The sequence below is a fragment of the Vitis riparia genome, chromosome 16, assembly GCF_004353265.1.
Source record: "Vitis riparia cultivar Riparia Gloire de Montpellier isolate 1030 chromosome 16, EGFV_Vit.rip_1.0, whole genome shotgun sequence".
Lineage (NCBI taxonomy): Eukaryota > Viridiplantae > Streptophyta > Magnoliopsida > Vitales > Vitaceae > Vitis > Vitis riparia.
The window spans coordinates 15,668,518-15,696,260 of record NC_048446.1 but is presented as its reverse complement, the minus strand read 5'-3'; the positions used below and the strand labels follow the sequence as shown (position 1 = coordinate 15,696,260).

The 27,743-nt window shown below is 31.0% G+C and overlaps 2 protein-coding genes across 2 annotated transcripts; both read right to left on the bottom strand.

Annotated features, from left to right (window-relative positions):
• Positions 1-2,796: 2,796 nt before the first annotated feature.
• On the bottom strand, positions 2,797-8,319 carry LOC117934287 (probable fructokinase-7). Its single transcript, XM_034855965.1, has 7 exons — positions 8,179-8,319; positions 6,792-7,006; positions 5,500-5,712; positions 5,156-5,353; positions 4,853-4,993; positions 4,336-4,452; positions 2,797-3,218 (listed from the first exon to the last, which is right to left on the bottom strand). The coding sequence occupies exons 1-7, from the start codon at positions 8,198-8,200 to the stop codon at positions 3,084-3,086; spliced, it is 1,041 nt and encodes a 346-aa protein (XP_034711856.1). The 5' UTR covers positions 8,201-8,319; the 3' UTR covers positions 2,797-3,083.
• A 3,711-nt stretch (positions 8,320-12,030) lies between these two features.
• Positions 12,031-27,401, bottom strand: LOC117933032 (agamous-like MADS-box protein MADS3). Its single transcript, XM_034854379.1, has 8 exons — positions 26,959-27,401; positions 23,583-23,661; positions 22,888-22,949; positions 22,692-22,791; positions 22,210-22,251; positions 18,197-18,238; positions 17,942-18,087; positions 12,031-12,367 (listed from the first exon to the last, which is right to left on the bottom strand). The coding sequence occupies exons 1-8, from the start codon at positions 27,138-27,140 to the stop codon at positions 12,277-12,279; spliced, it is 744 nt and encodes a 247-aa protein (XP_034710270.1). The 5' UTR covers positions 27,141-27,401; the 3' UTR covers positions 12,031-12,276.
• Positions 27,402-27,743: the final 342 nt, after the last annotated feature.

Genomic DNA, 27,743 nt, shown 5'->3' with positions numbered 1-27,743 from the left:
GAACCCCTATTCGATGTGAGACATCACAAAGTATGTATTTACTTGTAATGGTATTGTTTTGTCATGGAGATTTATTAAACAAAAAATAGTGACTATCTTTAAATCATTGTCAAATACTTGCAATTCATAAAATAGGTTGTGAATATATATGACTAAGATCCATGATTTAATATATTTAGGAATTATGTGGACTATCTTTCATTGAAGACAACTTAACAATATTATATGAAGATAATATTGTATATATTGCACAGATAAAATGTTGTTATATTAAAGGAGATATAACTAAACACATTTTACTAAAGTTAGTTTATACATATGAACTAAGAGTGATAAATTTTTTGTGGGAATGACTAGAAAAAATCATTCAAAGCCATGAATCAATAAGGTGCATGCAAAACTATCCTAGGGATCTCTAAATCTATGCAACAGAAGCATATATATATATATATATAATATATATATATATATATATATATATATATATATATATATATATATATATATATATCTAGGAATAAGAAACCAATATTTATGATATGGATATTCCCATATCAATTCTAGTCATTGAAGAGGTTAGCATGATCTCAAATACCTTGCATTTGTTTGCCCAATAACCCCCTTTCTTAGATCTTGACATGTGAGGATGGTGGAATTCTTTCTATAGGGATGAAGGCTAGGATCCTCTCTTTTTAGAAGACTAAATGGCAAAGATGTGAACACTAAACCCTTAAGGGGGTTTATATAGGCTTTACCTATAGACATAAATGACTAAGACCTATTTTGGGCTTGAATCACTTAATCTAATCTATTGGGTCTTAATTAATTAATCAACTTTGTTGAGTTCCAATTAATTAATTAGTCTAGTCTAGAAAGACCATTCATAAATTCTTGTGCAACCTTACATATTTACCGAAATGCTCTTATGCACATATGAATAAAGAACCTAAATATCCTTTAAATAATGTGTTACCAAGGAATATGAGTTTAAGTGGGGACTATTGGGACTTGTAGGAAAATATTGGTTTCCTCATAATCAAATTTTGAAGTTGACTTAATATCTCACTACAGAGAACCAACTGCAATCCAATATCCTATGATATTAAATCGAGGTACTAAGCTTGGGTTTGACTCATCAACCACTCCATGTAAGTTCCCCATGAATTGGTATCTATAATCTAACGAGGTGAATGTTATCAATTTTTTAAGATTACTTTTGTAATCCTTAAGTCTTGAATCGTTTTATTATATGATCAACCAATATATTTTAACTCTTTAAGCATATATGTCAAATTTCATTTAAGGAATTATTATAGTTATAATTTTTATGGTTACATGTCCTTATAATCACTTAAAGAGACATAATGTCTCAAAGCTATGAGATATCAATGTTTCTTTTTTGAGAATATCTGTTACCACTTGCCTTAATCAACAATGACTCGATTCATAAGGAAGATATGACCATTTTAGGGTCTCATTTGTAGGTCAAAACCATGGAAAACCTCAATACTACCTCAATACAATATTAATTTAGAGATAGGTAATGTCATGGCTCACCATACATCTTGTCAATTATGTAACCATACATAATAGTACACTTACCATGGGAACCCCACCTCGATGACCAAGACTAGTCATCATTCCAATTAGGAGCTAGTATACTATAACCTTAAATGGATTGTTTAAGTTTATGAACCAATTGTGAACTATTGATTTACTTGTAAGGAACTCATTACTTGGAAGGAACTCATTACTTGGATTTCACATACAACTCCTAATGTGCTCAAGTTATGCAAGTGATGTAAGACCTGAATGCTCAATGAAAAGGAAAATAATGGAAAACCATAATCATATTATAAATAATAATAAAATCCATTTATTATTACATTATAGCATGTTTTTGATGACTCTATCTTAAACAATTGATACTCAACAAATATGCTAAAATAATAACCTAATAGTTTTATTCATAAAGGCATTATCAATCTCGATGTTTAAGAAGCTAATACATAATATTAGAATGTGTTGACTCAATGATTATGCTTGGTGAACTTTTGAAGATATCATACTCATGTAAGCATGAAGGCTAATATACTTACAATGAGACATATGTAAGGGATGTTAGAGTGTTGTACCCTTTTTTTTTTCCTTTATCTAGATTGTCCCATTTAGTTTTATTAGTAAAGTTTTTAATGAGATTAGTCCTAATAATCCTAATAGTCCAAAACCATTTTAATATTTTTAAGAATATTATACTATTTTTCCTTTGTTATGTTTTTTTAACTAGATTTTAATAAGACATTCTTTTAGTATGCTAGATTTCCAAGGGGGATTGCTATAAATGCATGCATGGTGGATGATCACCGTCTTCTTCACTCTTCATTTGTTGTCTTATTTTGTGTTTTAAGTATTTTCCCCTTTAAATTTCATTATTTTTTAATTAAATAAATTCTCAATTATTACAATTTTGTGAACTCAAAAGGGCATTTTGAGATTTGAATAAAGCCATCTAGAGTTCTTTCTTATCTTCTCCAGTATTTTTTTTTCAACAGTTACTAGATTTATAGAAATTTTATTTTCTCCACTATATCTAACATCATCCATCCTTCTTGTGCCTTTGTTCCTCTTCTTCAATAAATGTTTTAAAATATAAAAAATTATGGCCTATAAAAAAATAAGTGATTTAAAACATTGACCACTAGGGCAAAACAAACACAATACAAAGGAGTACCATTCTTCTATTTTATTTTCCTTTTTCCATTAGGCAAGAAAATCATTCTAGGAAAGAACCAAAAGGGACTTAAAAAGTTTCTTTACTATACCTTTAGAAGCAAAACAATTTATTCATAATTCTTGCATTTACAACACTTGAATGAAAACACCTATGCAAGTTCTCATGCACCATAACCCAACCTGGTGGGGCTTATAAGCTATAGCAACATTTCCTTCACAAGAAAAAGAGCAGAGATGCCTAAACCAACAAACAAATTAAAAGAGGAAACAGCCCATTCCTAACCATTAGTTTTAGTACAATGAAGAAAGGACAATACATCAGCTAGGATTGTTGTTTGTGCCTCATTTTATCATTCTGGGATGTTTTGCAACATCTTGAGGACTGCCTCTTTGTTGGGGAGTGCCGGAATCGCTCCTCTCTCTCTCACTGTGAGGGCGCCGCATACATTTGCAAAAACAAGAGCTTCTCTTAACCGTTTTTCGTCCTGCCAACATTTCAAGTAAATTATGATGGTAACATTTAAGAAAATATGTTCTCATTAATGATTTTCAAGTTTTCTTATATGGTTCCTTTAGTAAGTGAAGAACAACATCTAAAATCCATATTGACCCAAAACATAAATCATACGAGAAGGAGATCAGGTAAATAGCCAAAGGAGGAGAAAACGCTCATCCTGGAGTAGCACAGCACCAGATTTAATGGCTGAATCCTTCAACTCCTTTGAGTACTTTTGCATAGTTTCAGTAAGTTCAAATTCCAGAGTTCGTAGCCACCTCAAGAGGATTAGGCCTACTCCATAGTCCTAAAAAAATTGGCATTCCTAGGAGAGAAAATTGAAGCTTAATGACAAATTGCTAGCGCTGGATTTGTTCCACACTATCATGAAGAAAGATTCATGTTTCTTCAAGGACCCGCATAGAGCAGTAATCCCATTTTACACTAGTCCACTACTTGTTTTCTTATTTGAGGGGTTTTTCCCCTGATTTCAGTTAGTAAAAAATTATAAGAAAATTTATAAAGGGAACTTCAAATCAAATGTACCTCAAATGCTAATCTTGAAACCTAGAATTCGCACATTGCATTGATCAACCAAGACCATGTTCAGGAAAGAAAATTATTTGAGATATCTTCTTACAGTTATCACAGAAACAGGGCGAAAATACCCATGATTACAAACCACTGACTGACTATGCAGTTCTTCATCTGTTTATGTGAATCATCAATTGAATGTGACATATATCCATGTCTCCATAACAATGAATAGAATACAAGTTCAACAACATTCAACATTCTTTTAGCAATATATTTGTCTCAGAGAAATAACTAAACATGCCAATTAATTTTTTTTTAAAATGAATCAAAAGAGAGGGTCTAAAAATATGTGATAAAATGTGGCTTTCCGTCAGAATATTTTACACCAAAACGTTCAGAATGTTGAAACAAAGAGAGGCAAAAGTAAGAAAACTAAAAATATGTGGAACACAAGGTTGTAACAGGATTCCGACATTTTTCTACAACAATATAAAAATATATGAAATGAGAAATGTGAAACAAGAGATAACCAAATGAAACCATTCAATTCGTATAAGAAATAAGGGTACCTGATAGAGATTTATGTCTGAAGCTATATTGCTGAGGATCCCACTTACAAATGCATCACCAGCACCAGTTGTGTCAACAGCTTTAACTTTAATACCAGCAACCCTACCCCGAAATTTCTACAATATGTTGTTCGTGTCAACAAGCTTATAGTACAGTCATAATGCAGAGAAGTAATGGAACCAGCCATATGTTAGCATTTATCAGTTAAATGCAAACAATATAAAGTTTTTGCTTTTATATTTTATTTTTTAATATAATCATCAACTACCATGCTGAACAAATTGTCATAAATTCAATTCAGGTTCACAATAATATGAACTCATACATCAGGTTTTTCACTTTCTAAAGGCGTGCAGTATTTTAATCAACAAGGTCATTTATGAAGAAAACAACAGAGAAGTTCACACACATGGTTCAGGAAACATAAATACAACTTCTTGTTTCCCAACAGAAGCAGAAGAAAGTGTCGTTGTAAAAGTTCTAAATTCAGCACCACATATAGATAAAAAAATATACCTTAGTATAATATCTGCAACCCTCTGACCCTTCAGTCACGAGCAAAAGCTTGAGGTTAGGATGAAAAAGCTTCTTTAACACAACATTGTCATCACAAGGATCATCACCACCAGTTAAGAATGTAATTTCATCCTCACTTACCTGAAAGTTCATAAAGGAATACATGATCAGGTCTATAATATAGTCATAGAGCCATTCTATCCTTATGTCATGCTAATATATAATAAAAAAGATATTATATTAGCAGTAGCAGAAGCAAATAAATTCAGAACCTCAGCTAATCTCAGCATTTCAAAACCATACCTTAATGATATCTGCTTTGTCCCATACACTCATTATTCCCTTCTGAGCAGCCTCTGCTGATGGCCATAGTTTCAATCTAAGATTCGGATCATATGAAAGGATGCTACCAGCCTTTTTGGCAATGGTCATTGCAGCAAGATGAGTTGACCTACATGGTTCCTCAATCAAACTAATCGAACCATAGTGAAAGATTTTTGCCTACATTCAAAATTATTTAGAAAATGCAAAATTTTTAACCAAATTAGCTCCTCTGCTAGAAAAGAAAAAAAGAAAAAACAAAAAGGTTGTGCTCCATTTCACAATAAAAATTAAGGAAAAGAAAAAATGTACACTCGCATACATACCTGCTCAAGAAGTTTTAAATCAAGTTCTGATTCACGGAAAAGCATATCAGCGCTTGGATTACGGAAAAACAAAAATTCTCGTTCACCATCAGCTCTGAGTGAAATAAATGCTAGTGCAGTCCTTGCACTGTGATCAAACCGCATGCCAGAATTGTTGACATTGTTTTTCTTCAAAATGTCAGCCAACATATGACCAAACTCATCATCGCCAACCTGAGATACAGACAGCAAAAATTAACAGCTGAAATTGTCTTGAAATTGGGGTAATGAGCTATTGACATTGGAATTATCCACCACATGTAGAAAACCAGGGAAATCACTTAGATGAGATTAGGCAATGAAAATCACCACATTTGACTATACAAACAGAGAGGAGGAGACACAAGCTTTTGAGTTGAAATGATACAACACCTACATGGGAGTTACAATGGTAATGAAATATCACTTAACAGATGAGTCAGAAATACATTATGCGCCTAAACATCATTCATTTCTTCAACAATATAAACCATTTTGTTAATATATATATATACATACATACATACATTCATACATACATACATATATATGTGTGTGTGTGTGTAGATATAATTTTTTTTTTTAAAAAAAATGGTATTATAACACAATCAGGTATAAACTTTAATGGAGATATGTTGGGATCGTGAGCAAATTACAATCACATTTTTAGCATTATGAGAGAACTCCTGTTTGAAAAAACAGGGCTTTGGTGTAAACAAAGAGGACTATAACCCCCTTCACATCCCCCTATCTCCACACAACCCACCCAAAAACCCCCACAGCAGTGAAACCACCCACAAATTTAAGGAAAAAAGATCGAGCAGAAAAATGAACTTTGATTTCACATTACTAAAGGAATTTTCATAATTCATTGTCAGAGAATTCATTTTGAGAAAATTATTATTAGCATATTTCATTGACATCTCAGCATCATTTCACACCAACTATTCTTACTACATACCTCTTTGTACCACATATGAACTTCATGAACTAAACTATATGGAACAAATCTAGACTCTCACTGTAGACTTTCAGTGTTACAAAATAATGTGAAACTAAAAGTGCTAATAAGAACCAAGTAACGGATAGAAAGAGGCTTCAAATAGTTTTACCATTGTCATATCTTACATGAATGTGTTTAAATGAAGTTTAATCTGAAGAGTCTTCTCTGTTGTAGAGATCTCAGGCAGAAAAGGGTAAACAAAAAAAATGAAAATTACCCAATGATTGGCATACAATGAAGATCAAGGAAAACAGGAGATGTTCAAGAGCACCTTGCCAATAAAAGCGGATGAACCTCCCAATTTCGATATGCCAACAGCAACATTAGCAGGAGCACCGCCAGGGGCTTTCTTGAAAGCCGGTGCCTCTGCAAGTGAAACTCCACCAACTATTGGCACAAAGTCAATCAACATTTCCCCAAAGCAAACCACCAGTGAACTTTTATTGTCTGCTCCTCCTGTATTTAGGGGAAGATCTTCATAATTGCCTACATAAAATCAAGGGTTCATGTTGAGTAAGAACTGCAATGAATAGAACAAATTAAGTGAAGAAAGAAGTACATTAGGCCTCCTAATACCATATTCAGAGGCTAAATGTGATTGCTTGAGAGCATGACATGAGCTATAGAAATTAAATAAGTAAGATAAAAAGTAAAATTTGGCCACTCCTCAAATTTTTCTCCCAATGATTATCCCATTTTCAGGAGAATTTCTAGTTTGTCTGATGCACCATCACCTCCCAAGGTACACTTGGTCAGTTTGTGAACTCCAAAACAGCCTATTCAGATGTTTTCCCATATCAATTAACAAACTTATGTGTGATACCAAACTTGCTCTCTAAATATACCCATAAAGAAATACAATCAATAATGGATACTAATACATGATCTGATTCTGCATCAGGAGAGATGGGATCATGGATTGATATTCAGAAAGAAGAGAATTTCCCAACTGGAAGAACAAGAAGAACTGATCACATCACACTAATTTATGATAAAGACCAGATCAATGGCATACAGGTGACAATTACATAAAACCCACCAACTATAACATGTTTTCCCATTGATAAGAACTGCACACATAAAGGTGTCACATGATTTCACAAGTCACCAGAAGCTGGTACATAGATTTCAAGTAAAAAAGAACCAATATAAATTAAAGCACAAAAATATACAACACCCTGAAATGTGAAAAAGAGAGATCTAGCATCCCAGAAGAAGATCCAGCAGCAAAATTAACGCTACAAGGGCAAAGTAAAGAGAAAAGCAATAACTCATGATCAAATAACTACTAAGAGCAATCAACATTAGCTCAAAAAACCAGCTCTGACCCAGAAATGAAATTATTCAATAAATCATATTCTGACCATAAATAAGTAAATAAGTAAAGATTTCACTAAAAATCCAATTAGTATACTAGGAAATCAGAAAGCCAGAATCAAATAACAAAAAAAAAAAAAAATCATAAAAGATAGAGATTTCAGCAAGAAGTCAATCGTATTACAAGAAGAAATTACAAACCCATCACGAAAGAAAGAAAAAAATCAATAACTCAAAAAAGGTTTGAATAGTGGTATAAAAAGTTCAAATTCTGACCGAAAAGAAAGATTTCAGTCCTAAAACAGCAATCATACAAAGAAGTATGGAAGAAAAGCACGAACCTGAGGTGGGATTTTTAGCCATTTGAAAAGGGAGAATGAAACACAGTGGAAAACAGCAACAAGAAATGCAGAGAAAGGAGAAGAAAGGTGGGGTGTTGGTGAATGGTGAGAGAGAAGAACACGGAGCAGCCGGTGGCGGAAATATTGATACATTAAGGAGCTGAGTTTAAAAATGGGGAAATTTTTTAGGTTTATTACATTTCTATCCCTGCTGTCTCTTTCATTAATTTTCCCTTTTGGGTTTGAGAATTAAACATAAGGTTTCTTTTTCGCAGCTACTTTGATACTCTTCCAATTAAAATAAGAAAATAATATTTGACTTGTAAATAAAAATAAAAATATATTTTATTTGAATTTCGACATTTATTTTTTAAAAAATATTATATCACAATATTTGTTATTAAAAAATATGAAATCATTTACATATTCAATATTATTTAGTGTTTTACAAATTGTAATTTAGTAAATAAATAAATAATTAATTATTATTAATATTTATGATTAATATATTTAAAATTTATAAATAAAAATATTATCTTATAATATATTTCATATATATTTTTTAAGTATAAATTTAACTTTTTTAATCAAAATTATTTATTTTACAAAATGGGTAAAGTAGAATTTTTTTTATATATAAAAATGATATATAAATTTATGATTTATTATTATATCCCAAGATAGGAGATGTAAAAACTAGGTAGGATAATATATCTTAGTTATTTTATGATTTATTACCTTAAATTTTTAAAAATATAAACTAAACTTATACTTTTTATATATATATATAAGAAATTCTATTTTTTTTATACTAAATTTATTAGTTTTAAAAAATAAAAATTTAAAAGTGTATTTAAATGGACATTGTTTGGTAATTCTAGAAAATAGTTTTTAAAAATTCTTCTTTGATTTTTGTAAAACAAAAATATGTTTGGAAACTTAAAATATTTTTAAACATATTTTTAATATTTATAAATATGTTTTAAAAATAATTTTTTATTTTTTATTTTTAATCATTTTATATGTTTATATAATTATTTCTTAAAATAATTTTCAAAAAATAAATAAAAATAAAAAATAGTTTTTGATTGTCAAATATGTTTTATATTCTAAAAAATAAAAATTTCTTTTAAAAAAAAATAGGTTTAATAAGAAATTTTTAATATGAAATATAAAATTACGTTTTATACTTTGATTCATGAGATTTGTTCATAAATGATTTCAGATTTTGGTAATTTGATTGGGATTTCAGTCCAAAACCTCATTCAAATTAAGGTCAACCAATTTCAAATTTAATGTTAGAGTCTACTTTTTCAATTATTCAAAAAGTTTAAAAGAAGCACGTGACGAGGAGAAAAAAGGGCACAAGAGGCATGTGACGAGGAGAAAGAACGGAAAAAGAGAGAATTAATTAGTTTGATTTTAGAAAAAGTATTACATTATTTAATATTAGACTTAAATAATTAATTATTTTTAACTCTTTTAGTTTTAGACTAGCCGTTGACACGTGGCGGTGAAAAAATGAGACAGTAGATGGTCCAACTTGATGACGTCATACAACAAAGCCAATGGTGCTTTCCTAGATGTGACGAGCAATTTTTGACGGGTAGACCAAGATTATCACTCACATAATCAAACCAATATGTATATATAAAATTGAATATGGGTCTTTTTCATTTTGTTAAAAAGATGTATAATTTTTTTTTATTATAACTTGAAATATTATGTCATTTTCTATTTAAACATATTAAAAATAGTTTTTTAAAAACATTCTTCAATGGATTTTAAATTATACGATTCGATAAATTCTAATTTAATACTATCCGCCTCAACTCAATCCAAAATAGAAAAATAAAGTTAAATCAAGTTTTACTCGATTACATTAAGTCAAAGATTAAGTTAAGTTAATCTTGAGTTAAATGCTTACTAATTTAGATTAAATCCAAATTAATTATCATCGACTTAACTTTTCAAAGTTATAGTCTTAGTATTGATGTATACTACGTGTCATTTTCATTTGTACATTATATAAATCTTATTATTTTATATCTTAATCTAATTCATTTATACTTTGAATTTTTTTTATGGCATATATTAGCATGTTTATTTAATGACTTTTATATATATAATTTTTTCTTCATCCATTTTCCTTGGACACTCATGTCTAAATATGTTTAAACATTTAAATGGTACCGATGAGTAAGTTGTATATTTACCATTATTTCCATACAAGTTTGACCTATGTGTTTGACCTATGTTTTAAAAAATTTCGTTGAGGATAATTGAGTCCCGGTACGTAACATTTTGTTTAAAATTTTAAAAATAAGATGTTATTTTTAATTAAAAAATTATTTGATTTGTTCAAATCAAATACTTCATTAAATTTTAAAATATGGAATAACAACTATACTTGATTTAAAGATGTTTTCTCCCGAAGAAAAAAAACCAATTTACATAATGCCAAAAAAGTACAATCGATGTTGTAATATAATAGAGTTAACAACAATAGTTAGATTTATACCTATAAATCCAATATGTATTTATTTGTAAATCCTTCTGTTGAATTGTTTAATTTTAAAAATATGACAAATATATATATATATATATTAGAATCAATGATGAAAATATAGTTTTAATGGATGTATTAGTAACTTGATTTTATAAATATATTAGAAAATATCAGTAGATATTTTGATGTAAAATATTAATATAATGAAAATTGATGAAAAAACTCATAAAAATATTAGAGAAAATTTTAAAAATGATAAAAAAAAAAATACATAAACTAAAGTTATTTTACGAAGGAAATTATTATATATTGTTCAAGTATCATATAAAAGAAATAATGATACATAAGTATTTTTTATTTAAAATTATTAATAATTTTATTTATAAATTTATATTTATTTCGTATTAAATTATTATACAAATTACAAAATAAAAATAATTAAAATTAGTTTATTTATAATAATTTTATTTTAATTAATTTATACAAAATATCGGTTTAATATCGAAATTCGGGGATAGAAATTATAAGCCATGGGAAGGAGTGGATTAAAAATTTGCAATCCGACTCACTTTCTTCCTTCTCTTCTCATTCCTGCTTACTCCAATGAAAACATTTTCTTTTCCTTTTTAAAGTAAATGTTGAAACAAACCAAGTAAGTAATTGACAGGAGACGAACTTACACCTACAAATCCAACATGCACTTAGTGCTGAATACGTGAGCAATGTGTGTTGGGGTGAAATGCTTGTTTCCACAAATATCACCTCACTTTGTGGTTGGCATGGTTGAACAAGCAACCAAGGTTAGGTTTGCCCATCAATATTTTCCTCCTCTTCATGCTTTATTATCAACTAAACACTAATTGCTTTGACCAGCTAACCACCTGCAACATCCATCATCAAATGCTATAACATTGTGGAGTTAATTAAATAAATTTCTACCTTATTTTCCTCCATTAAATCAAACTACTTCCACTAAATGCAAGTATAAAGAAGTAACCTTCTCCCATAATTGCAAAGATTTCTCACTCGGGTTGTGTCGCTTGATATAGAATCGTTCCTTTTTGTTTATGTAAAGAATAATTACTAAAAAGAATTTGATATGCTAAAGAGGTATGTATCCAAACTTATTATCTCAACCATTGAAACCATTGGATAACGACACAAATAATGAGACCAAGATATAAAAGAATGATAGTAAGGTATAAAGCAATGTGATAGGACGTAATGCAAGATAATCCAATTTAAATAAACATGATGCAATGTGATTAATCATGTTTCTCGATACATCAAATGCAATCAAACCCCGATTGATAGGACTCCATCCTCGTCATTTTTTCAAAATGAACTTCAATTGGATTATGTCCATTCTTATTTTCAAATTAAGAAACTCAAACACACAAGTCTAAGAGAACGTCTCGTACATATCTATGTTTATTATCAAAATCATATTCAATAGCATAAAAAAAACAAACCATATATACATATATTATAATTTTGAAAAAGCAAAGATCACTCAACAAGTCAATTCCAAACAAAATATAAGTCGCAACATCACGCATTTATTGGTATTTTTTATGATGGTTTGAAGGTCAAACAAGCCATCCTTGGGCGAGGCCATTCCGGGCATTGCCTACATTCCTTGCCATAGCTGATCCTTCCGGTGGAACAAATTCGTGGAACCTGTTTCAACAAAGGTGGCAATCTCAATTCGTTAAAAGGATATTTTGTACAGACAAGTTAGGATGGTTTCTTCACTAAAATACAGCAAACAAGGTTCAAATTCTACAACAATATCATATATCTTAAGTGAAACTTATGTTACATGTACGAGACCCGATATGATGCGCGATATAATGATATAATGATGGATACATCTTTAATTATTTTTCATAATTTTTAAGAAAAAAATGCATTTATTATTATTTTTTTTTTATGAATTATCATATAATTTTTAAAAAAAAATGTATAATTAATTTAGAAATTAATCATAAAAGAGAAAAAAGAGGTAAACTAATCCTACTTGAAAAACTTTATCCTTGATGTAAAAAAGAATGTTAGAAGTTAATTATATTTATTTGAATAATAAATATTGGTGAATTTTATTTAAATGATTTAAACGTTAACATTGAAAATGATAATAATTGATGAGTAATCCTTTTTTTTCTTTTTAATTTTTTTACCTCTTCTAGTGGATAAAGAATGATGACAAACATAAGAGTTGAAGCTTTGGAGATAACACAAAGATGTGCATATAAATAACAAGTATATAATAGGGTGGAATCACCCTTCAAGATGTATAAAAGTAAGGAAAGGAAAAAAAAAGCGACTATTTTAGAAGTTTTAGAATTCTCCTTAAAGAAGGAAAACAAAAATTCTAAATTTGGTATTCCTTTGAATCTAAAAGTTTTCTTTATTAGAAACTTTATCATAAGAAGTTTTTATAATGTACGTTTCTAACTCTTAAAAAAAAAAGTTTCTCACATTTTTTTACTTTTTTAGAGATTTAAAAATTGAAAGAAAGTAATAAGAGTTGCTCTACATAAGTTTCTAAAGCCTATAAATAAAACTATTTGATTTAAAACGAGATTGAGTCTTAATGATCAATAATATCATATTTATTATGATGCTTTACTGAAGGTCATAGCCTTGTAGTGCATCATCTATAGTTTTCTCCAATAGCAAAAGAGGAAGAATATTGGCGACAAATTAATTCATACTCATGTTTCTTGCTAGGGAAGACTATACACCTTAATTATTGGTGGAGGAAGCAATTCAAATGTAGCTTCACAAGAACTAGTTTGAAAACTTAATCTAAAAACGGAAAAACATCCAAATCAATATCAATTAGCATGGATGAATTATACATCTATTCCAGAAAGCACCCATTATTTGTTTACATTCCCTAATAATAATGATTTTGAACAAATGACATGGTGTGTGTGATGTTCTGCCAATGGTAGTTATCCATATCTTACTTGGAAAATGTTGGCTTTTTGATCAAAGACTAAAACATGACAACTACCAAAATACTTACAATCTTGTACAGAATGGGTTTAAGATTCTCTATCTAATAAGTTTGTTCCCCAATTAAGAAGTAAAGAGAATAAATTATATATATATAAAAAGTTGTTTAGCATGCATGAATTTAAAAAAGAAGGTTATTTCTTGCATTAGAGACACATGCATCAGATAAACCTATAGAAAAAGGTAAGGAAATTTTGGTTAAAGTAAAAAGCATCCTTGCCAATTTTTTAGTTTTATACCAAAAAAATAAAATTGATTAATGAGTTTCCTCCACTAAATGAACCCAACAGAGCATGCAAGGTGAAAAGAAAGGTTAATGAGTTACTTGCAAAATGCTTCTCTAAGAAAGTTTGAGCCTTTCTAAGGTTCTTGCTTTACTATTCCTAGAAAGAATAGATCATGAAGAATGTGTATGGATAGTTGTGCAATTAATGAAATTACAATCAAGTATTGATTTCCTACTTCAAGGCTTGATGATATGATATATATGTTCAAGAGTTCTATGATCTTCACAAAGATTGATTTAAAAAGTACCACCAGATATGTATTTGTTTAACCAATGTACCAAACACCTTTACGCTAGTTATGACTCAAGTACTATGCCCTTTTTAGAGAATTAATTGTTATTTATTTTGATGATATTCTAATTTAGAGTAGATCACATGAAAAACATGAAGAACACTTGAGGTAAGTAATGTAGACTATTAAGGTTGAGAGGCTTTATATAATTTGAAAAATGCACTTTTATGAGTCCTAGTGTTGTCTTCTTGGATTTTGTCATATCTTTCAAATGAATTAAAGTTGATATGGAAAAGACTAAAAGTTATCCTTAATTAGCTTGTGCCTAAAAATATCCACGTTCGAGGATTCCATAGGTTAGCCACATTCTACCAATGTTTTATTTGAAATTTCAATACAGTTATAGTCCTAATTATAGAGAAGATGAAATCTAGCCTATTTGTTTACACTAAGGAAGCACGCAAGGCATTTGAGGAAACCAAGACTAAGTTGGTCCTCCTATTCTTCATCAACCAAATTTAGAGCAAGTCTTTGAGGTGGCTTGTGATGCATCCTATGTGGGGATTGGAGCAGTTCTTAGTTAAGGACACCTCGTGGCTTTCTTAAGACGTAAGAAAGGAATGCACCGCATGATATTGAGTTTTATGTGATGGTGCAAGCAATTTGACATTAGCAACATTATCTTAATCATAGAGAGTTTGTTTTATACTCAATCATGAAACTTTGTGATACCTTAACTCCCAATTGAAACTTAATCGTCCACATGCAAGATGGAGTGAATTTCTCCTATTATTCATCTTCTACTAAAATTATTACGTAGGAGTTGAGAATAAACCAGTTAGTGTTCTTAGTAAAAAGGTTGTTCTTTTGATAAACATGTCAACCACTACAATTGGATTAAAGAGCTGAAACATTGTTATGATAATAATCCTAATTTTGAGATTGTTTATGACTCTCTTTTGAGTAGTTCAAAGATATCATATGCTGATTTCTAAATTTTAGATGGGTACTTCATCTATAAAAATTGTCTATACGCCTAAGACTTCTTTGCATGATCATGAGAACTCTATGGAGAAGGTATTAGGGGACCTTTTGGATGAGACAAGAATATTATTTTGTCGGAGGATCGATTCTTTTATTCTACCTTGAAGAAGGATATTTGGAAGGTTACCAAATAATGTTGACATGCCAATTGGACAAAAAGGTTCGAAGCAAAATACCAAGTTGTATATACCCTTACTTGTTTCAACTAGACCTTTGGAACACTTAAACATGGATTTTCTACTTGAATTGCCAAGGATATAACTTGGACTTGATTCTATACATGTTGTGGTCAACCATTTTTCAATGATGACACATTTTATACCATGTAAGAAGGCTTCAAATGCTTCATATGTGGCTTCCTTAAGGAGGTAGTTCTCTTATGTAAACTTCCAAACTCTATTGTTTTTAATCATAATATCAAATCTATGAGTTATTATTGGAAGACCTTATGGACCAAATTAAGCACTCAATTGCAATTTTTAAGCTCATTTCATCCTCAAACTAATGGCCAAATGGAAGTTATCTATCATGACCTTGGTAGTCTCTTAATCGTAACCTTGGTAATCTCTTAAGATATCTTATGAAGGACTAACAAAAAAGTTGGGATAACATTTTACCACAAGTTAAATATACTTTCAATAGTGTACTAATCTTATTGCCGGATATTCTCCTTTTGAGGTTGCATATGGATTAAAGCCTAAATACTTCATTGATCTTGTACCATTGCTTAATTATTTTCGCATTAGCGAAGAATGTGATTCTTGTAAAGTTCATGAAGAGGTATGAAAAAAGACTTAAGATTAGTAATGAGAATTATAAAGAGGCATTAGATATGCATCAAAAGTTTGTTTCGGTTAAAGAAGGTGATTAAGTAAAGATTTGTTTGTCTAGAAAGGTTTTAGTTTGACAGATATCAAAAGCTTCACTTAAAAAAAATTAACCCATTCTAAGTGATAAAGTGCTTAAAAGAAAATGCTTATTTACCAGAGCTATCCTCTAAATTGCGTTTTATCCAATATTTAATATGAAAGATTTTTTTGTTTGCCTATCATGATCATCATGACAATGTAAGTGAGGATATTGATATTTAATTACCACCACACTATAAACCAAGTAACAATATTGAGTATGTTATTGAAAATCAAATTGCATCAACTCATGATCAAGGAAGTGGATACTAGAAATTTTTGGTGTAATGGCAAACAAACCACACTTTAAGAATACTTAGAGATTATAGCCACTGATTTATAGAAGCTTGATATCGACCTTTATGAATTTTACTAGGCGCCCAACTGTCCAAGTCGAATTCTTTCAAATGGGGAGTTGATGAGAATAAATCGCCCTTCAAAGAGTATTCAAGAAAAAGAAGAAAAAAAAAAAGGAAGTTTTAGAATTTGGGAGGTTTTGTAGTTCCCCTTAAGAAATTAAAAAAATTCTAATCTTGCTCATTTTAAAAATAAACTTTTTATCTATAAATTTTTATTTTGAATATTTAGAATTTAGAAGTCTTCTTTATTAGAAACTTTATTGTAAGAATTTTCTATAAAGTGAGTTCTTGATAAGGAAGTTTACAGTTTTGTTTTTTTCTTTTATTGTTTAGAAAATATAATAATTTTAAGAAATGGATAAGAATTGTTCTAATTAGTCACTTCATAGGTTAGGTTTATTTTTTATACTTTGATTTAAATTCCAGTGTTTTCTAAAATATATAAACAAGACTAAGATGTAATGAGATTCATTACTGATATTAAATTTCTATTTTTCATACCTTACAATCATCAATGATGAGATTTATTAATTTTCTTTTATACGAAATTCCTAGAAGTTCATTACGGGATTTTGAGCTTCTATATTTTCTTCTTTATCATACTTATATTTTATTTTTATCCATTATCATAAATTTTCATTCCTTGTTCCTCCCCCTTAAACCCTACAAAAATGAAACCCTAGCCATCTATTTGATTCTAGACAAGCATTTTACGATTGCCTTATATTCACCTAGTTAGAATTTGAAACTAAAATTTACATCTAAAAATTTAAAAGTTTACTTTTCTAGATTTTACAATAAATTGTGTTAAACTCATATTTTATTAATTTGTATTTTTTTTAAACTTTAGTATTCAATGTTTCCATAAGGAAAAACATAGTTTTGTTTACAATATATGTAGGCATGAATAATTTCTTTTAATTTATTTTTTACTATATAAAAAACCTACGATACCCAACACAATACAATATGATACAAAAAAAATAGAAAGACAATCTATGATACATTTTATGAGTTAATGACTATGCCTACATTGATGGATGACAAAAAAGACTCCACTATATATTAAAGAACTTTCAAAGAATCAAGAAAACAAAAAATAGATTTATTTAAACCACGAGTCTTGCACTCTTTTACACATATTTACCTATAAAGTATAAACCTTATGGCTTATGACTTATAATATTTATGGAGATATTTTTATACATTTTTTATTCTAAAAGATAATTTTAAATCTAATTTTAAGAATAAAATATCAATATATAAAATAAGAATTTAATATATGGGACTACTTCATGATTACTAAAATTCGGCATGCTCTCATAACAGACCATATAAGATGCAAAAACAGAAGCGAAAATGCAATTTTTGTAATTGGAAGAAGATAAGAAAAGGCATACCCCATTGGTAGGCTGGGTTGGGGTTGGGGTTGAGGTTGAATTTGGTTGGGTTGAGAGATGTGCATGTTGAGGTTGTCGTTGCCAGCTACTGTGCCAGAATCCCATGAAGCTTCAATTACTCGAACACATTCTTCAAGTTCCTCAAGCTGAGAGTTCAAAAATCACAAGAGAAAAGGCCATCGTTATTAACCATGAAGATGATAATTAGCTGTACATGTATACTGAAAGATGTGACCAGGAATTCTATCATGAAACCTTCGATGTGAGCTGTTTATTCATCTCTTCAAGATCATGCTCCTGCCAATGCAAGCAAAGAGTCTTAAGCATATAATATAAGGATGTCAAAAGAAAGGGACTTTAATTTTTTTTGGTTACAAAATAGGTTCATTTCCATGGCATAAGACATGAGAAATCTCGGAATTATAGTTTTTGAATTGAAAATTTAAAGGCCCAAATTGGGTAATTTCTAGACAGAAATTGAAAAATAGACATTAAGAATAAAATAATTGTGTCAAAATCTGCCTTTTGTTTGACAATAACAACCATGCTTATTCTAAAGCCCTATCTAGGATAATGTTTAATTTTTATATTCATAAGTTTGAAATAGTTAGGGTTGCAACTTGGAGAGGTTCATCCCTCACAACCCGAGATGTGGATTAGTATAGGTAAGGTGTGCATGAGTTACGATAAGGCTTGAGTTAGAAAAATATTATATCAACCCAAAGCTGTTAGGATTGCACAAGGGTTGTAGGTGTGGGCAACTTGTAGATTCTAAAGCCTTATCTAGGATAATGTTTAACTTTTATATTTACAAGTTAGAAGTAGTTAGGGTTGAAACTTGGGAGAGGTTCAACCCACCCAACCTGTTCCCAACCCGAGATACGAATTGGTATAGGTAAGATATGAACGAGTTAGGATTGGGCTTGAGTTAGAAAAATATCATATCAACCCAAAGATTTTAGGATTGCAAAAGGGTTGAAGGTGTGGGCAACTTGTAGAAACCCGATCAACATATTATTATGTATTAATTATCTTTTAATTGTATATATTTTATTTAAAATAAAAAAATAAAAAAATAAAAAATGTTTGCCATTTAACAACCATGTTGATCCTGATTCTAAAGCTTTATCTAGGATAATGTTAACTTTTATATTTACGAGTTAGAAGTAGTTAGGGTTGTAACTTGGAAGAGATTCAACCCACCCAACTTGTTCCCAACCTGAGATGTGGATTGGTATAAGTAAGGTGTAAATGAGTTAGGATTAGGCTTGAGTTAGAAAAATGTCATATCAACTCAAAGATATTAGGATTGTGAAAGGGTTGAAGGTGTGGCCAACTTGTAGAAACCTGATCGATATCTCATTTTATTTAAAATATAAAATAAATAATGAAAGAGCTCTAATTTTTGCAATTTAACAACCATGCTAGTCCTGATTCTAAAGCCTTATCTAGGATAATGTGAACTTTTATATTTACAAGTTAGAAGTAGTTAAAGTTGAAACTTGGAGAGGCAAAGAGTTGTAAGCATATAATACAAGGACATCAAAGAAATTTTGGTTACAAATAGGTTCATGTCCAAGGCATAAGACATGAGAAATTAGGAACTATAGTTTTTGAATTGAAAACTTAAAGGCAAAAAGTGGGTAATTTCAAGACAGAGATTTTAAAATAGACATTAAGAATAAAATAATTATGTCCAAATTTGCCTTTTGTTTGACAATAACAATCATGCTGATTCTAAAGCTTTATTTAGGATAATGTTTAACTTTTATTTACAAGTTAGATGTAGTTAGGGTTGCAACTTAGAGAGGTTCAACCCACTCGACCCATTTCCAACCCCAGGTGTGGATTGGTATATGTAAGGCATAAATGAGATAGGATTAGGTTTGGGTTAGAAAAATATCAACCCAAAGATACTAGAATTGCAGAATGGTTGAAAGTGTGGGCAACCTATAGAAAGTTGATCAACATATTATAATGTATTTATTATTTTTTAATTGTATCTATATATATATATATATATATATATATATTTAAAAAAAAGGAAGAACTCTAATATTTGCCATTTAACAACCATGCCAATATTGATTAATCTAAAGCCTTATATAGGATAATGTTTAACTTTTATATTTACAAGTTAGAAGTAGTTAGGGTTGCAACTTGGAGAGGTTCAACCCACCCAACCGATTCCTAAACCAAGATATGGATTGGTATAGGTAAGGTGTGAACGAGTTAATATTTAGGCTTGAGTTAGAAAAATATCATATCAACCCAAAGATATTAGGATTACAAAAGGGTTGACGGTGTGGGCAACCTATAGAAACCTTATCAACATATAATTATTTATTTATTATAAGAAAAAATAATGAAAGAAGTTTAATCCTTGCCATTTAGCTACCATGTTGATGTTGATTCGAAAGCATTATTTAGGATAATTTTAGCTTCTATATTTACAAGTTAGAAGTAGTTAAGGTTGCAACTTGGGAGAGGTTCAACCAACCCAACCTATTCCCAACTTGAGATGTGAATTGGTATAGGTAAGGTGTGAGCGAGTTAGGATTAGGCTTCGATTAGAAAAATATTATATCAACCTAAAGATATTAGGATTGTAGAATGGTTGAAGGTGTGGGCAACTTGTAGCAACCCAATCAACATATTATTAGGTATTTATTATATTTTAATTGTATATGTTTTATTTAAAATGTAAAAAATGTAAAAAATATGAAAAAATAAAAATGATGAAAGAACTTTAACCTTTGCTATTTAACAACTATGTTGATGCTCATTCTAAAGCCTTATCTAGGATAATGTTTAACTTTTGTATTTATAAATTTAAAGCACTTAGGTTGCAACTTGGAGAGGTTCAACCCATCCAACTTGTTCCCAACCCGAGATCTAAATTGCTATAGGTAAGGTGTGAATGAGTTAGGATTAGGCTTGAGTTAAAAAAAAATATCAACCTGAATGAGTTAGGATTAGGGTTGCAACTTGGAGAGGTTCAACCCATCCAATTTGTTCCCAACCCGAGATCTAGACTGCTATAGGTAAGGTGTGAATGAGTTAGGATTAAGCTTCAATTAAAAAATTATCAACCTGATCAACATATTATTATATATTTATTTAAAATATAAAAAATAATAAGGAAAGAACTCGAACCTTTGTCATTTTTCAATTATATTAGACTAATAAATTTATCATTCTTGTTTGGTTATTAAAATATTTTTAAATATTAATTCTTGAGTTTAGACTTTTTATTTATATTAAATTAGTAACTAATAATATATTTATGATTTTGAGAGACATTTAACTTTTAAAATCTTATTTTATAATATGCTTTATAATTTATAACTTTGAAAAAAATATTTTGTTTATTAAGGGATGTCATTATAAGTCTTTTGTTTAATAACCCTTGAAATTATGTGGGAATGGTGGAAACCTGAGTTGTCCATGGGGCTTGGAGTGGGTTGAGAATTCCTAACCTAATATAAAGTTGAGTTTGGTATGGGTAGGCCATATTCATAAGTGTGTTAAGCATTGTTAGCCTTCTAACTCGACCAACTCGCCCAAGATGTAGCTCTAAAAGAAATTGTTACCACACGATTGGATTTTAATTTTTAAATGTGTGTTCATTTTGACAACATCAGTCATACTGATTCTAAAGCCTTGTTGGGGATGGTGCTTAACTTTGAAGAAAATTTAATTACCACATGCGAATCAATTTTATGTTATGTTTAGAAACTATATTTCAAAGATACTTGTATTAAAAATAATTTTTTCTCTTTTTTGATAAGAGATGAAACTTTATAGTTAAGTTCTTAGGGCTCTCCATAGGGATCTAAACCTCGGGATGCAGACCATTGTATTAAAAATAAATATAATTATAATATTTTAAAATTTTAATTAACTAAAACTATCCTTTCCCAATCTGTCTTGTGTTTTTCTGTTTTTTTTTTTTTTTTTTAAAAAAAAAGGCAAATAAATTACATTGCAAAGTGTGAGAGCCTGAATCTTAAAATTTCTATTTGACTTTCAAACCTTACTTTTAAAATAAAAAAATAAAATAAAATAAAAACTGGAGATGGGGCTGAAATCATTTTGAAGCTTGAATTAGTTGTCATAAAGTTGAGCAAGTTTTTCTACCTTTTTCAAGATTTACCAAAGGAAACTATACCATGAAAGTAGTCTAGATACTGCAATTTCTCATTGTGCATGTAGCAATTCAATGAAGGGAAAATGCTTAGATTTTGAACCAGTGATGGTGCTCTTACCTTTTTTTTCAGTTCGTCCATTTGTTTTAACATCATTTGTGCCTGCATGCATCGTAACCATTAATGGTAATTTCAGATTATTAGTGAATAATAAACATGGCATTGGCATTAGTCCAAGACAAAAATGGTTGAAAACAATCAATAAACACACGATGATAGATTAAGTAATTTATGATTGACTAGAACACGAGCAATGTCACAGTTCTGTCCCATGTCCCATGTCACCAAGGATTGCTCCAAGTAATCTGAAAGCTAAGAAAGCATATTCCAATAAAAGAAAAGAAGCAAGTAATTTGAACAAATTCTGAGGGAAAAATCATAAACATATTTATCATAAATCCACGGCGTCGAATTAAACAGTCTTAAAATTAATTAGCTCAAGAGAAGTCCTGAATTTAACTGAGATTTTTCTTTATATATGTATAAATGTATGCATGTATTCATTAATCATCTGCAGGTACTTCAAATTATGATGCGGGTACCTTTCGTTGCCTTGCTTGAGAGAGAGTTCCCTCGAGCATTTTCTCAAGATTTTGCAACTCTTTGATACTAAGCAGCCCAAGATCCTCTCCAAGCAAATGCCTGAAAATGATCATTAGGGATATACAATTAGCAAGCTTCCAACATCTATAGGTGTAGTGTTCAATCCTTAATAGAAATTTAGTTGGTATAATTAACCTCTGTGAGTCCATAAGAGATTCATATTTGGCCTTTAACTTCGAATACTCTTCGTGCCCAATCTGCATTGATCAATAAAAAGGGAAAAAAAATACCAAAAAAAGAAAGGAGGCAGAAAAGATCAAGCATTGTCAATAAGATAATCTCTTTCATTACACTGCTCTTGCTAAAAGAGATGCAAAAAGGTAAAATTATCTTCAGATGTTAACAAGGACAGCATATAAATTTAGTTCTTGAATGCATCATCAACTTGTAGGATTTGATATTTTGAGAACCAATTCATTGAAATATATACAACATGATTCTTCATTCCATCTGCGGATTGTTGTATAATTGCCGTTGATCATGGACCCCTTTTCATAATTTTTCGACATAGTTGAAAATAAGATGTTTAAACTAGCTTGAAGTTTAGATGGATAATGAATCAACATATAAAGAGAACTAGCTCAAATGATAAAGGGTGTGGGTGGGGAATGTTCCACCTTCAAGTCCCACAAAAAAGGACAAAAAAAAAAAAAAATCTTTATAAAAAATAAAATAAATAATAATAATATTAATTAATTAATTAATTAATTAATTAATAAAGAGAATGGGAAACACTTCTTTTTTTTTTTTCTGTCAAAGGCATGCACACTGCAAACCATCACTGCACCAAGAATTGAAGTTAGAAATTGGAGAGGGATTTCTAACAAGACCTGTCTATCATGCTCAGCGTCATTGTTATCTCTTGAGGCGTAACAACATCTTCGGTATCGCTCAATGGTTTTGGTCATGCTGATATGAAAGGAAAACTAGTAAGTTTCATAGAATTGGATAAAATAAAAGTAAAAAAAAAAAAAAAATCAATATTAAGGGTTTTCACTCATAAGCCTACTAGTTAAGCAGACTGAAAAATAGACAGGAAATAATATGAAGGTTCAAATCAGAGGCACTGATAAAGCAAACTCATAATAGAGGGAAAAAAGGGACAACTTTCAATACAATGTCAAGTACAAAAGCAAGAAGTTCTTCCTGATCCATGGTACTTTTCCTTTCCCTAAGTTGTGATGAGGTCAAACAGGCCTAGACTAATTCCATGTTGAATTGATACAGTGGTTTTTTTAAGCTCTTAAAATTGTACTGAATGATGATAATGCATTCTAAAGTCATATAGAAGATCATAGTTTAGAAATTAAATATTTCCCCATAAAGATGAACCAGTAAAATATGCTTTTCTTAAGGACCTCTTGATAGCGTTTGTCCCTCACTCCATCTTCCTCATTTTCCTTCAGACATTTTCTTCATTCTTTTTTCCATGCCGATTCAAAGCTGGTTTCAATTATTCGGAAAAGACCAATTACATACAAACATTTACTGCTAGTGATTTGTCTAATAGTGTGCAGAAGAACCGACGATATGTAAGAAAAAGACACTCAAATCAAGTATGTTGATGTGCAGCTGTGGATGCAAACAAACAAGATCTAAGCATAATGCAATTTGACTGTGCAGCCACAACATTGATATTATTTTCATAATTTGGATATATAATGATGTCTTAGTGTCTAAGCATACATGCAACATAGTATCTGCAGTCTTCTACTATGTCTCCATCATTCTTCCAAGCATTCACATGCATGGATGTGTATCTTAATGTAATATGTGAGAAGGCAAGCCATATGCAACAATTATATCATTAGTGAGCTTTTAAGATCATTTAATCAATATCAGTACATGACCACTAAGCTTACCCTTCAGTTTTATTTCCTTGTTGAGAGAATCGAAGAGGAAGCTAAGTGAAATGCTTTCATGAAATAACATTTTGTGAAGCTATAGGAAATAACATGGCTTCCAAATGGGCAAGAAATTAAATCAATCTAATTGCAGTTAAAATATAGTTATCCCTAATAAATGATGATAAATGAACCCGGGGAACAAAGCCCACAAGCAATCTCAAATCAACATGCCTATGTAGGCGCTAAGAAATATGAAAATGGTTCCATGTATAGTAAAAAATTAGCTGAATCCAATCACTATAAGATCAAAGGCCTTAAGCAGCACAAAGCTCCAACGAATGATTTGAATTGCACAAGAGGGAAAGCCATACAGTGAGCACAAACAACAAATAAGTTGCACAAGAGGCAAAGCCATACAGTGAGCACAAACAACAAACAAGTAAACCGGAGAATAATGATATAGCATAACCAAGAACAAGAACTACATAGAACAAGTTGAACAAGTATAGTCTTCAAAGGAAGAAAAAGAAAAAAGCAAGAACAAACTAAACAATCTGCTGAAGATAATTTTAACAAATGCCCAAGTGTTTTCTGACAAGATTGCCAAAAAAGGCCAGAGAGGAAAGTGCGAGAAGTGAAAACTAATATCTTGATAATGAAAAAAAAAAAAACAATCAACAAGCATACTGATGAAAGTATAAGAAATCAGAAGGAGTGAACACTGAACCTCATGACTGATACACGGGTCTACTGTAAGAGGGAGCAAAAGCAGCTCGAATGGAATGCAAAGCATGATCTCAATGACACACGGGTCTACTGTAAGAGGTAGGAAAACCATCTTGAGAAGAAGGAAACGGTGGTATCGGGAGAAAAAGGGAAAGAGAGGGAGGGGAGATAGGGAGTAATGCTGACCTTCAATAATTCTTTGATCATTGTTAACTAAGAATAACCCAGACTAGATCATGCACCCCCAGATCACAACATCAGGCTAAAGAAAAAGTTCTGAATAGGATTTGTAACTTTTCAAGGCACTAGATACCAAGAATAATCGGATCAAGTAATTTCCAAAACAAATTTTGAATAAAATATAAAGTTAAAAAGGCCTAATGTCTCTTTAAAACTTAACAGGTCTGAACGTAGAGTAAGGACATGGTTAAACTCCAATATTAATGCCATCTAGATGTTCACATGGCAATGAAATGACAAATATTAATGCCGTCTAGATATTCACATAGCAATGAAATGACAACCATGTGGGAGCCCTAGGCGAGTACAAAGTCCTCCTGCATGGATTGGAATAAACTTGTCCTTGTTATGGTTGTTGCCTGAATTTACCCAAATATCTGTGGCATTTCTTCAATTTATAAAAGAAAAAGATTAACTAGTTAAGCTAGTTAATTTCATGCTTTGCTAGTTTGATTTGTGAACAATAAGAGAGAAATCAATGTAAAGTGACCACAAATACATGGATGGATATGGAGAGAATGGAGAAAGAATAACAAAATTAGGGAGCTAGCACTTGAGAAAGAACAAATGGAAGAGAAAACCAATTCAGGAAGTATATAAAACTTGGATTCAGTTTTAGTTAAAGACTCATCTGAAATAAGTTCTTGTGTATCTGGAGATGTGTCCAGTTGCTTGATAAACCCCATTTGTTGTTTTGAAGCATCTTCTTCTCAAAGAAATATAGAACTCAAGGAGGAAATATTTCATTTCGTTTCTTTGTGAAATGAGGATTATCTTTTGATTGAAAGCATCTCTTGAGAAGAAGAAAATGGATACTGTTTGTATGGATGAGGATGAACAAGAAAAAACCCTAAATGCACAGTGGTAGAGATAATTTCACATCATGTAATTCTCTCTACAAAATCACTTCAGCGACTTTTTACTATAATTTAATCGTCGTGCGTAGGAGGGGAGAGACATGGCGGACAGTAAAGAGAGATCGCAGCTAGATACTAAATTAAATAGCCTGTTGTACTGTAGGGGGAAAAGGGGTGATAGAACGTGTCAAAACTCCATTCCCCAAGACCTCCTGTCTATAACGCAGATCTCAGACGCCTTTCCCTTTCCCGATAAACTAACCTCATTTCCGAGAAAACAAACAGTAGGGCTAGGCATGAGATTCTCGAAAGAAACAGTAGCCTAAGCTAGAGATTCTCGACCCCCCCGATTCGTGTCTGATCTCCCTAACATCCATCTCACTGTCTCTCTTCCGAGATTTGGTTCAACCAAGATTAAAAATACTGGCACAATGCACATCAAAACGACACAAAGACATGATCAAAACGGCAAGATCCGTCAGTTCAACCATAAAAAGAGAGAAACCCTAGAGAGAAAGTGTAATTAAGCGCGGTACCCAGAGCTTCCGAACTCGAAAAGCTTCCCACGGCTAGAGAAGATGATGAGGCAGACCTCAGCATCGCAGAGCACAGAAAGCTCGTAGGCTTTCTTCAGCAGTCCATTTCTCCGTTTGGAGAAGGTGACTTGGCGGTTGATCTTGTTCTCTATCCTCTGCAACACCACTCTCCCTCTCCCCATTCTCTCTTCCTCTTCTTCTTCTTCCTCTTATTCGTCAACCACTACAACAAACCCCACCTCTCTCCTGCGCTTTTCTTTCCTTTACACCATAAATACAGAAGTGGGTATTGTGATTTGGAGAAGAAAGCACAATTATACATGTAAGTGTGTAGGGATACATATACAGAAAAGCTTTAAGGAGAGATGGAGACAAGGTTTTGCGATAATTCTTTGTACCGGTGGTGGTGGGGTAATGATTACAGAGGGGATGAAACGGAGAAACTAAAAAATGGTTAGGGAGAAACGCACCGTGAAGTTGAACATGACCTTACTTTTTTGGACGGTGGTGAAAGTGATGGGCTGTTTTTCTTTCTTTCTCTCTCTTATCTCTAAAGCCTGAAAACGTGAAGAAAGCTCTCTCTCTCTAGAAAAAATAGAAATGGAGGTGGAGGACCGGGAGGGTGGGTGGTGGGACTCTGTACTGATTAATGGAGATGGAGAGTGACAGTGAAACGTGTCGGCACACGTACACTTTTCTTCCACATCCTGGCCACGCCCTTTCTTCCTGACTTCTTCCTTTCGCTTTCACAGATCATTTATCAACAAATATATGTTTTAGTTCAA